Source organism: Propithecus coquereli, unplaced genomic scaffold, assembly GCF_000956105.1.
Source record: "Propithecus coquereli isolate 6110/MARCELLA unplaced genomic scaffold, Pcoq_1.0 Scaffold139, whole genome shotgun sequence".
Classification (NCBI taxonomy): domain Eukaryota; kingdom Metazoa; phylum Chordata; class Mammalia; order Primates; family Indriidae; genus Propithecus; species Propithecus coquereli.
Window position 1 is genome coordinate 4115430 of NW_012138191.1, and position 13186 is coordinate 4128615.

At 40.4% G+C, this 13186-nt stretch overlaps 1 protein-coding gene across 1 annotated transcript in view; it reads left to right on the forward strand.

Annotated features, from left to right (window-relative positions):
• The window catches only part of GPCPD1 (glycerophosphocholine phosphodiesterase GDE1 homolog (S. cerevisiae)), a 67982-nt gene extending 65041 nt beyond the window's left edge, over positions 1-2941 (forward strand). The window contains exon 17 of the mRNA XM_012639243.1: positions 1545-2941. Coding sequence (XP_012494697.1) covers positions 1545-1734 — 190 coding nt within the window. The 3' untranslated portion in view covers positions 1735-2941. The remainder of the gene's footprint in view (positions 1-1544) is intronic.
• The last annotated feature ends 10245 nt before the right edge of the window (positions 2942-13186 follow it).

Genomic DNA, 13186 nt, shown 5'->3' on the forward strand with positions numbered 1-13186 from the left:
GTTTTTGGGCTTTTCTTCTCTTTGCAGTCTTCCATATTAGAAGCTTTTCTCAGATGTTTGTAAATCCTTGCCTGTCTCCTGTGATAGGGAATTGGGATTTACAGAGCTTGTTGGAAGCTCTGAGTGGTATGAATGAGGTTATTGACTTGTTCTGTGGGGTGATCTGGGTGGCCTGTTGGGTCATACCAGTCGATTTAGAACTTTATTCTTTGATCAGATTCCTCATAGAAGAATCTATATATTTTACCTGGAGGGGAGGGTATCCAAGTCTGGCTGCCTGGGTTCTTGGAGTCAAGTGAGGAAAGAGAGCTGAGCGAGGGAGGGGTGTCATTGTATTTCATATTTGGTACACATGTACTGTCTCTAAATTCCCTTGATGGTGGCAGTGGTAGTGGTTTTGTAAAATGCCCAACCCTCATCTGGTCCTGTAGTTCTCATAATAAACCAGCAACAGCGAGCGGAGGCAGGGGCATGCTTGCTGCTGCTCACAGCCTTCCCTTCAGCCTCCCTGTCTTAGCTTCTCTCCCTTTTACTCCCAGTTCAAGAGGAATTTGATACTGCTTTTAACTTAGCCCTTTTGTTTTTCCTACTACCAGTTTGTGATTTGGCCTCTTCAGCTCTGCTAATTGAAAAAACTTTATTATTCATCAGTTTTTCATCTTCCAAAACTTTGTTGCTTTGTCTCTTGGGTTTTTCTCATCATGTTTTTTTTTTTTTTTTTTAAGTTCCCTTTATTTTATTTTTAATGACATTAGGGAGAGAGTGAAGTTAGATGCTTCTGTTTTGTCCTGATACCTTGACCCAGAGATCATTTTTCGTTCTTAAATACATGTCTTTAACAGGAAGTCTTCGTTTTAATATACTAGTGATATTTGAATCAATACATTTTTTAATCTTGTTTAAAAAATTCTCTCCTACTGTGATGTCATAAAGACTCTCTTGTAGTGCCTTACATAGATGCCCGGCTGTCACGCTGAGGCCTGAGAGGCCATCCTTTCTCTGCTGATGGGCAGCACCAGCGCTGCTGACCATCATGTGCTGCTCTTTCTGAGCTCCCGACTCTGGACACACCTGCCGTTATTGCACAGCTTTAGGGTAGTTGCCACACTGGTGAGCAGTCTTCTTATCTTGATCTTTGACTTCGAAGGCAGAACTGGGTATGAATTCCAGCTCTTTATAGCTCTCCATCGGTAAAATAAGACATTTCTGATTGACTGACTTGGGGGGGGGACAGATACTTTTAAGAATCACTAGTAAGCTATACATTTTCATTTTCTGATTCAATTGCTTTATAATCAGCTCTTTACTGCATGAGAGAAACAAAACAGCAACGCAACTATTGTGGATTATTGGACAGACGGTGGAGAAGAGAAATTTTTAAAAATAAAACTGATGCTTTCATATTTAAAACAAAACAAAAACTCTGTAATATGGATGTTCCAGGCATTCTGTAAATGAATTCTCATGGCAAGGTGAAGTCAGCAGGTCTTAAGTAAACTATAAAATTACACTATTTTATGTATTTTATGTTTGTTTCATCATAGGATATATGATTGGATGCCCGAACAGCCAAATATATTCCAAGTGGAGCAGTTGGAACGTCTGAAGCAAGAATTGCCAGAGCTTAAGAGCTGTTTGTGTCCCACTGTTAGCCGTTTTGTTCCCTCATCCTTGTGTGGGGAGTCTGATATCCACGTGGATGCCAACGGCATTGATGACGTGGAGAATGCTTAGTTTTTATTGCACAAAAGCCATTTTGGGGGCATGCACCGCTGTTCTGGGTATTCATTTTTCATCATTGAGCATTGTACATCTATGCCTTTTGGGCTTCTCAGTTCAATGAAGCAATAATGAAGTATTTTACTCTTTCACTACAGTTCTTGCAAGAATTTCAAGTATGCTATTTAAATCACTTGGCCAGGTATAATTACCAGTCAATGTCTTTACAGTGAGACAATTTATTGGTTAGTAAATATTTTAAACTAAATATGTAAATCTATAATGTTAAATGTTCATTAAAAGCATAGCACTTTGAAATTAACTATATAAATAGCTCATATTTACACTTCTTAAGCTTTTCATTTGATCAGGTCTGAAATCTTTAGCACTCGAGGAAAATGACTATGCATAATTATACCTGACCATGGAAAAAATAAGTACCTCAAATGCATGCATTTGCACTGGTGATTCCAACTGCACAAATCTTTGTGCCATCTGTGTATATAGGTATTTTTTACATGGACTGAGATGCACATACACCATTTTCATTCAGTATGAACCTTGGGGCTGCTGCCATTTTTCCACTTGACCAAACCAGCCTGAAGGTGAACCTTAAACTTATTTCCTAAATCTTTCAGAAGCTGTTTTACATAAATGTTAAAATTTCAAAATGCTGCAGGGTAATTTAATGTGTTAAATATTAGTAAGAAGTATGTATCGTATACTTAGCAGAGTAGATCACAATGTATAAATTCGATTCAGTGCATGCGTTAGGTTTTAAGCATGAGATTGTACACGTTTACTGTTAAGTCCTTGCATCTGTGGTGCTAGGTGAGTGTGAGAAGATGTCAAGGACTGGAAATACTTTGTTGCCTAAAAAAAAACCTGTTTATAGGCGTTTAAATATGCTTATTTTAAGTGTCTCTCACTACCTATTACGCACCGTTGCTTTGCGGGTTTGTTTTGTATGTGTTGTACAGTAGTTAAATCTCCATGCAGAAAAATAAATGTCCTGAATTCTCATATTGGTATCTTTATTGGTTAATGTATATCATGCATGTAATTTGTTTAGAAACGTAGAACTTACTAAATGTATATGCATGTTTTTAGGATTAAACTAAGGTTTCTTTCATTAGAAGCAGATTGTGTTGACATAACTGTAACTTAAGGATGAATGTTAAATAAAATGATACGGATTTATTTTCTTCATTATAAAATGAAATTTCAAGAAGGTGTTACTTGTATAGAATGGTTTTTTAATATTATGAGAAATAGAATTTCAGTGTCTACCCTAAAAGGATGGCCTATTTGCATCTACCTTTTACTGCATGTTTTTCATGAGGCAGTTTATTCATATATCTATATATTTGGGTAGTAGCTGAGAACCTAAGACTTGAAATTACTCATTGTACTTTTCATTTTTTAAGCTAGCAGTGCAATTTTGGTTAGATCTTAATTGTGTGAATTATAGGCTCTGAAATCCTGTGGTATTGTATTTGTAACACTGATACTTATGCAAGGGTTCTATATCCTTTTCCCACATTGAATGAGATTTTCCAACATTTACGTGTGAATTAGGCACTTTTAGAAAACTCCTGAAAAAGAATGTTTTCTTCATCTGCAGACCTGTCTAATGCAATTACCATTTCTTTGTGGTAACTTGATTAGCCATAGTGTGCACGCCTAGTCCCGTTCCTTTGCTCTTTTTCTATGCCTTCCCAGTTCTAGTTCCTTTTAAAAGACTCCAGGGCAGAGGGAAAGCAGATCATAAAGGAAAAAAAAAGGGACAGAAGATACTATACAGTGGTGAAATCTGGGGAAAAATAAATAAAAAAGGGACAGAAGAGAGGTTGAGGAAAGGAGGTGGTAGGCGGTGCTGGGAAGAACTCACTGTCACTGCTTATGACACACAGAACTTTCTTGCTCACTTTCTTCCCTTTCTCTTCCTGACCTTATAAACCAGTGTTAATAGCTGATTAAGCAATGGCTCCTCACTTTTATATGACTCAGCCCAGACCCTCATGTCACTAGCTGTTGTCCTTTACACTCTGCTCTGCCACACTGTACCTGTGGTCAGCCCTGGACATGCTATGCTTCTGCACCATTCCCTGTCTGTGTCCGTGTGTCCTTGGCCTGGGAGCCACTCCACCCTACAGCCACTTTCTCTCTGCTGAACTCATTTTTGCTCAAGCCATCGACCCCTCTCCCGAGCCCTTGCTGACACTCCTTCAGAAGGGGAACCCAGTTTTCTGCTCCAGAGCATTAGGCCCACGCCTTGACCGTGCTGTGCATCACAGGGCATGCTAGGTAGGCGTCCTTGATGCTTCTCTCGCCTAACGAGCTGTGGCTCTTCAAGGGCAGGGACCTCGTCATACTCATTTTTATTTCCACAGTGTGTGGAACGTAGTAGAAAATGAATGTCGGAATTATTGGGATAATATACTTTGTATCAAATGTCCTTTTGCATTAAGAGATTTAGTTATGTTCACTGAGAATGTAAACTTGGAGTTGGTTTACATTTTGACAGGAAGGTATGTTGATGTCAATTTTGAAATGTAGAGCTATAATGTTAAATTATTTATACTTTCTGGAAATCAAGTGAAATGTTTGATAAAATGCCACCATTGTCCTTTGGTATTTTCTACTCTCCAGAATTATGTACTGTGAATGACTGGATGTAAGCATGAGGGACACCGCTCATTCCTGTGTGGGCGGTGGCCTGAGGGCTGCGGCAGCTGGCTTCCTGCCACCCACTTACCTCACTCCCATTGCTCCTGTGACACTTGTCTCTCTTCTACCCTCCAATCTCCAAGCTTACGCCTACCTCAGTACTGCTTTCCTTGTCTGAAATGCCTTCTCTGCCTTCCTTCAATGTCCACTCAGGTACCACCTCAGCTTTTGATCTGAATCATGATGGAAACAAAGGCAGACAGCCTCTAAATCTTGCTCGTTCATTTTACAGCTGGGGCAGTCCACCCAGAGAGGGGAACTGACTTGCCAGGTTGGGACTAGAATCTGGGTTTTGTGACTCTGAATCCTGTGCTCTCAAACTACGCTGCCTTCTGACATCTGTGGCATTGGTTAGCATATGCTTTCTTGTAGTGCAACTTCTCATGTGCCTGTTATATTTCCCTAATAAGATTGTAAGCCCCTTAAGGGCAGGGACTGCTTTGCATCTCCAGCACTACTATAGTGTTCTATCCTTAGTTATGAAATAGATCAATAAATGGTGGTGGCAACAATCCTAGTTTCCTAACTCAGATTGTTTCATGATAAACATACAATTTTGTGTGGCGTGTCTGGCCATATAGTCTGGAGTGTGTCCACATGTGCATGTGTGTGCGTGTGTTTTTTTTTACACATGGAGTTCTCACTCTTTCCCGGTTGCATGGAGTCACATATTTGATGGACTGCCATAAACCAATTTTTTGCTCGCTGCTGAATGAGGAGAATTATGAGAATAGTAGTTATTATTCCATTGGTTTAAGTGGGAGATTAGGTACAGTTTTCCCCACAGCCTGGCTTCCCCTTCCTGGGGGAGTGTACCTAAATCCTGCAGGTGGTGGACTGGTGGTGAAGAAGGTGCTGCTTTGGATAGGACTTGCATGACGCAGGGGACAGGCTGTCTGACTAGTCCGGGTGGAGGATCGTTACCCTTTCTGCCTGGGCTCTTTGTCTACAGCTGCCTGAATTTTGTCTTTCAAATTATTATGGGTTTGGTATTCTAGGTTGATAATGGAGTTCTGTTCATTTAGATTTGGATATAATTGAGTTACTCCTTTGAATTTTAGGTTTGGATCATGTGCTTTTGGGGTAGAAAGCAAAGTATTCGTATTAGAAATAGTGTTATTTTGCTATTCATAATTGGAAATTTTCAAATGTAATCTTTTAGTGGGCTTATATAGTTTGGAAAATAAATTCGAGATGTTTAAAATGCAAGAGGGCATATGATTAAGAATATATCATGCAAGTGTATGTAGGAAGTAAGGAGAAGAGATTATGGATTGGAACAAAGACTTTATGGAGCTCTAAAGCTCCTTTACAGACTGCGGTAGAGGTCAGAGTAGTTGTGAAACCAGTTTGGGTCACAGCCCATGTAAACTCAGAGGTCAGGGTTGCGTTCAGGGGGAATGAAGGAGCCATCCTGACAGTGGGGAAGATATTATGAATGCCAGATAGAAGCTTGGCATTTGTGTAGGAGATAAAAGTTTATTAATAATTTTTAAGAAGGGAAATGACATGGAAGGCAAGTGTTTTAAAATAATGAGGAAACTAGTATTAGTATAGGTATAATAAAAGGAATACTGTTGACTAATCTGTCTAGTCCCCTACTAAATTTATCCAGACACACCTCTGCCTGTTTCCTCAGATGGAAAACAGAAATGTGGATGGGATGGGTGAACTTCTGAAACTTATTTGCAAAGCTAAACTGCATACCTTCATAGGAAGAAAGCAAGAACAGCTTAGCATAAGTCCCGTGGCATCCCGCACACAGTTTCAAACGTATCACTCTGCAGCTTGGTCCTGAGTTCCCCACAGTTCCAGATTTATACATCCAGCTGGGTCCCCATCTCTGCTTAGGGGGTCTGATGGGCATCTCACACTTAATGTACCTCCACAAAGCTCATCCTCCCTCCCGCCTTCCAAACATGCTCCCATCTTACCCTCTCCAGTGTTCTATGTTTCAGTAAGTGACACAGATTCGTACAGATTTATATTATGTGATAGGGTAGTTGCCCAACTTTTAATTCAATTTTTAAAAATTCTTCCAAATGTTTATTTTTATTCTGTTTCTTGTTACTGACTTGAAGCTTATCAAATATTTTCTATAATAATAACTCGAGTATGACTTTAATAAAGTGCCAGAGAGGTCTTCTTGGGATTCGGAACAGTGTTTAATTTGCTATGTTAAAAATATAGTAAGGATGAATTAATGTTTTAAAACTACATCTTTCTCTCCAGAACACAGTATGTCTCCATTTATTTAGAATTTTTGTGTTTTCCAGTAGAGTGAGTTTCCATGTGGCTGTTATATACTTTTTTCTTTTTCTTAATTGAGATGGAGTCTCACTATGTTGTCCAGGCTGGTATTGGGCTCAAGAGATCCTCCCACCTCAGCCCCTGGAGTAGCTGGGTCTACAGGCTCATGCCACTGTGACCAACTGGTGGTTGTATGCTTTTTGAAGGGTATTGTTAGATTTTTAAAAACTATTAATAGGTTTTTTAAAAATTTCTATTACATTTCTGCAAATACTTCACCAATAACAAGCAGTTAATTTTTGTTTATTGATCTTATTTCTAGCTCTCTTGCCAACTTCAATTAGGTAAAATATTTTGTTATTTAAGTCTCTGGGATTTTCTAGATAATTGGTCATATTGTCTACAAATGCATTTTCTTTCTAATTTTAAATATCTTTTCATTTTATTACTAGTAGCAATTCTAAGCATCCTTGTTTCCTTCATGATTGTCATGGGAATATAAGTATGATGGCTGCTGAAATTTTCTAGTAGACAATCTTTAAATCTTCTACATCTTTTCTTTGGGGTGGACCATGCATTATCCCATTATCCTTCGAGTGCCAAAGATCTATACTTTTTTTTTTCTAAACCAGCTTTTAGTGTTCTTGAGCAATGTTTTTACTGTCTCATTAATTATGGCTCTTTAGTTTTTAAAATTTTACTTAATTTGGACTTATTTGGTACTTTTTCTTACATCTTGAGCTGAATCTACTTCAATATTAAAGACAATTTTGTACTGTAACAATGGAATAATAGACCTTGACCTTGGAGAAATAATATTTAAATGGAAGTGGACTAAGAACTTTTATTTTAAGAAAAAGAATCTATACTCCTTAGTGTTTCTGTAATAATGGGACTATGCACTGTATAAACTTTTTCATTTTTTGCTAGTCTGATTGGACTAGATTTTCCTATATTGTCATTCATTTAACCATAACTAAAATATTTGCTGAGAGCTTGGGTAATCTGTAGGAAAATAAAGGTGCCTCTATCTTCAAGGTACTCATTATTTACTTGAGGCAATATATGTTTAAAAAAATAGGAGATAGCAGTTGTACAAAAGAACAATAGAAGGAAAATCACCAAACCATATCCCAATGCTCATTTTATGACAGAGATCAGTCCTACCACCTCTACTTCAACTGGAATGGCTTTGTTTTGATCAGTTCTGTTTCTCCTAGTAGAGATGTGATTTCAAGATGGAATTTTGTGGCTTGAAATCTTTGAGATGCCTATTAGACGTCGAAGAGGAGTGTTGCATTTTGTGTAATTTCCTTAGTATTACAATTTACTTATTTCTCTTTTACTATTAATATATCCTGCCCACTCTGTTTATTGTATTTTAAATACAGGTTGAGTATCCCTTATCTGAAATGCTTGGATCCAGATGTGTTCGGGTTTCAGATTTTGGAATATTTCCATTATATGCTTACTGGTTGAGCATCCCTAACCTGAAAATCCAAAATCCAAAAGGCTCTAGTGAGCATTTTCTCTATTTTTAAAATTTTTTTTGTAGAGACAGGGTCTCACTATGTTGCCCAAGCTGGTCTTGAACTCCTGACCTCAAATGATCCTCCCAGCCTTGCAAAGAGCTGGTATTACAGGCGTGAGCCACCCTGCCTGGCTCCCAATGAGCATTTTCTTTGAGCATTGTGTTGGCACTCAAAAAATTTCAGATATTGGAGCATTTTGGATTTTAGATTTTCGGATTAGAGATACTTAACCTGTATTAATTAAACCATATTTTTCTTTTCAAGTTTTCATGTTCATCTGATTTTTTATTCCTTTCCATTTTTATCAAATATTTTTCAGTTCTTTTTTAAGTGGAAGTATAACTTTCATTTACCTCTTTGAACTCTCTGAACCTTTTAAATTTTATTTTAAAGTCCTTTCAGGCTGTTTTGAAATGAATTCCTGCTTTGATTGTTGATTTTATTGGCTTTTTCTCTTAGCATTCGGTTTCCTCATGTGTTTTGGTATTTTATTGTATAGGAATATGTTTTTGTTTATTTCCTTCCCTTTTCCAACCTCTGGTAGTCTTGTGGTTGCCCCCCTTGGGAGATCCAAAACCTTAATCTACACCCAGGTATATGATTGTACCTGGTAGCTAATGCCCGGAAGGACACTGGGGACATTGTACTACACCCTATAGACACCAGGTGGCTTTGTTTTGATTTCTGGTCCAAGATTTTTATATTCTGTTTCAGTCATTTTTCTTTTATCTTTTTGTAGTTTGTTCACTTTCCCTGTGTGTTTTTAGCAAAGATTTGTTTGGGGTTTTTTTTGGCATGAACCGTCATACAGTATTAAAAATCCTCGCCACCCCAGAGGAGTACAAGGTAGGTTCCTCCTTCCCACAGGAGAGAATTGGGGATGTGATGTGGGATGTGGAGGGTTGTGGTTCTCCAGCTGCCCAGTGTCCCCCTTCTCTTGGTAGCAGCATTTCCTTTTTGGGACTTCTCTCTCCCCAGCTGGGTGCAGTCTTTGGGAGCCTTAAAATAAAGTGCCCTCCTTACCCGCTGCCAAGGACTAGGTGCAGGAACAAAGCCAGACCAACTGGACTCTCTAGACTCTCTTGGATCCAGATTGGGTCTTAATCAGAGCAATCAGAGGATAAAACAAGTGCTCAGCCTTTGCCTGACAAGGTGACTGAAGTGATTCACCTCATGAAGCCCACTGGATCTTCCTGGTTCCTGTTCTTTCTGACCTCTTTGGCCTTCCCTTTAATTCTATGAGATCCCCCCACATCCCTCTAGTAATTTCCTTTTCCCAATATTAGAGGTACATTCTGCTGCTTACACCCAAGAAAACTTGACTGATAAAGTATGTACCACTACAGACAGGTACAAGATCTGTCTGGAAAGTATCCAGCCATGTAACCATTCTCATTATATTAACAATGGCTGGATACTTTCCGGACACACCTCGTACATATGCATCTACAGGCACGTAAATGCTCGAATATTTTATATACCATGTTTACAGTCCAGCTTGCATTTTCTTCACACATCTATGATAATTTAGGTACCTAGCATTTACAAGAAGCATTTATTAAGAATTCAAGTAGGTTCTGATCTGACTTGGTTTGGGGATAAGTTAACAACTAACTGATAGGTTATATCTCAGTTGAAGCAAACAAGGTTCTCGGTGAGTCAGGAGCCCAGCCTGTGCCTTTGCTGCCTCATGGATGGTGTGGCCGGAGTGGATTTGTCTGTCTTCGTGAATGTTCTGCTTCCCCTGTTGCCTCCCTGCCTTGTCTCCCATCATCCTTAACCCCAGACTTCTCTCCTGTCCCACTCTTCTGCTCACTGCCGCAGAAAGCACTTGTACTTTGCCTTCACCATTTTTCTATTATTTCACCTTTCTTGCAAGATCAGTTCAATGGCCTCGAAACCTTTAATTCTCCAGCCTCCAGCATGATGCCCTTCCTTCTCTCCCGATTCCCAGAGTAGCCAACCACTGTCCACTTGACAGTTGCTTGCCTTGCTACTTATGTGTCTGAGTCCACGATATAAAGAACAATGAGACGTTGCTTTGTTGGCACAAATACTTCCAAGTGCTTTGGTCAGAGAGGCTTGTTCCAGTGCTTGACACATGCGCTTGCCTTTTGTCTTTTGAGTGTTTCTCATGACGTTACATCTGTGCTGTTTGGTCCATTAGGTGGGCAGATCCCACTCACACAGAACAAGAAGCCAGCTGCCCAAAAAGGGATTTGACTCCATTTCCACCTCAGAAACCTGCTTTCTGAAACTTTTGGCATCTCAGCATCTCTCCCTCCTCTTGCTCCCTCGTGACATGGCCTGGCCATGGGTGCTTATTGACCTCCATGCCAATCTTTCTTGTCTTCCTGCTTCTGCCAAGACTCTCTTTTTCCTCCTCTCCTGGCACTAGGGATTGTTGCATTGTTGGAGGGGCAGCATCATCTACCTTGGGTTAGACAGTTGGTGACATCCAGTGGCCAATTTTTTTATTGCTGGTTCTAGTTCATTTTTTTTTTTTTTTTTTTTGAGACAGAGTCTCACTCTGTTGCCCGGGCTAGAGTGCCGTGGCTTCAGCCTAGCTCACAGCAACCTCAAACTCCTGGACTCAAGCGATCCTCCTGCCTCAGCCTCCCGAGTAGCTGGGACTACAGGCATGCACCACCGTGCCCAGCTAATTTTTTCTGTATATATATATTTAGTTGTCCAGATAATTTCTTTCTATTTTTAGTAGAGACAGGGTCTCGCTCTTGCTCAGGCTGGTCTCAAACTCCTGACCTTGAGTGATCCACCCACCTTGGCCTCCCAGAGTGCTAGGATTATGGTTCTAGTTCTTAAGGAACTGTCACAAACTTTCTTGGGAGTTGCCTATTGGAGAGACCAGCATCCTACATGTCCTCAACTGCTGGTCACGTATCTGGCAGTACTCCAGGAGGATGCATGCATCTCGCCCTGAGGATGGCAACACAAAGGCACTGGAGGTGGCACACTCAGGGCAGACCCCAGGAGTGCCTTGGTGACGGTGGACCTACAGAACTTTTTTCATCTAATAAATCTCTTGGTAGCAAGGAGACTCAGATACTTTCATTTTGGGGAACTATAAAAGCCAAAATCAGCCCATATCAATCAGGATGATAGTAGTCTCTTGAAAATAGACTTCACAAATGGCCAGGGACCCAGCAATACGTCGATATTTAAATACTTAATTTTTATGACAGGTGAACTAGTTTCATAATGTCATTTAGTTAATATCCATAGGAGATGCACAGATCTGAATGTATTAAGTCTATGGCAAGAGAAGAGTTACTAATTATCTGAAGATGAGAATTTTAAGTGGCTACTTTCTAGTAAAGTCTAATAAAAAGATATAAAGATTTGGGGTAGGGTTTATGTTGGCAGTAAGGAAGGTTTTCCTGTTGTAAGTTATTAAACATGAACAAGTAGCAATTTCTTTGTTTTAATTAGTATGCTGCTCTGGGCTGAAATGGATTAAAATCTCACATAGCTCATAAAACAAAAGAATGAACAGAGACTTGATTGTCTTCTGACCCTGTGTGTGTGACATTTTCACTTCCTTTAAAAGTTAAATATACACCTACCTTAGGACCGGCCATTCTAGTCTTAGTTGTTTACCCACCAGAAATGGAAGCCTCTGTCTGCATGAAGACTTGTACATGAATGTTTACAGCAACCAGATATGTACCACCCCTCAACTGGAAACAACCTAAATGCCCACTAACAGTGAATGGATTTAAAAATCGCGGTCTATACAAACAAAAGGAACTACCAGTACAACGTGGGTGAATTTCAGAAATAATTTTACTGAGTATAAGAAGATAAAAAAGTTCATACTATATGAGTCCATTTAGATAAACTTCTAGAAAATGAACAGTGGATCAGCAATTGCAGAGGAATGGGGGTGGAGTGGGGAGGGAGGAATGGATTACGAAAGCGTGAGGAAATTTTGGGGAGTGGTGGATATTTTCAGTATTTTCATTGTTATCACTTCATGGGACATAGACATGTCAAAACACATCAAAGTATACACTATATTGTACATCAATTCTATTTCAACAAAACTACTGGGAGTAGAGGTCAAACAAGGAAAATAAGGAGAGTAGAGCCTCCCAATCTAGATGTGTTCCAAAGGGTAAAAAGTTTTTTTGATTGAGAATCTTATTTAAAAAAAAAGTTTATTCTTTGTACCCCAGTCCCACATAGAATAAACCAGATGTGTTTGGATAATAGGCCAAATCTCACAAGAAAGGTGGTTACAACTGATCTCCAGACCAACAGGACATGGAGCTGCAGGGTGGCAAGGTGGGCGTTGACTCTCAAGAGCACCCATCATGTTCACAGGGCAGGTGGGGGCTGCCGGTATTTGTCTGGGCTGTGGCACTTGGTGATGGTAACCACAGAGAACCTAGGCGTTCGTCCAAGAGACCAGCTTTCCTCCCCTCTGGCTCAAAAAGAGCCCAGAGAACCTGTTCTTTCACCCTTGCCAAACTGTAACTAGGCATCCCAAACCCCCACCAGGATTGTGCCAAATAGCCTAGTGGGGAGCCTGGACTTCCACTACCACAGGGAGGTAATGAGGCTCCTCTCTGCCTCCTTTCTGGGCTGGAGTCAGACGCCTGGTAGAGAACGAGGGTTTCATCAGCCCACGGTGGTGCAAGGCTGCTCCTGTGGGATTGTCAGTGGAGATCACATAGGGAGCCCAGGCTTCCATCCCACCCTGTGGTAACAGGTGCCTCTCCCCCTCCTCACTCAAGCACTGTCAGAGGAGGTCTCTTGTGGAGCCTGAACTCCCCGCCCTGCTGAGGAATAACCAGGAGAATTCTGTCCCCTGGTATCAACAGGGGCCAAGTGGAGAACCTGGATTCCCCTCCTCCCCTTACCTGGCAGCTTCGAGGCAGTGCCCCCTTCACACACCAGAGCAGCGGCAGAGGAAGCCCTGTTAAAACACAAGA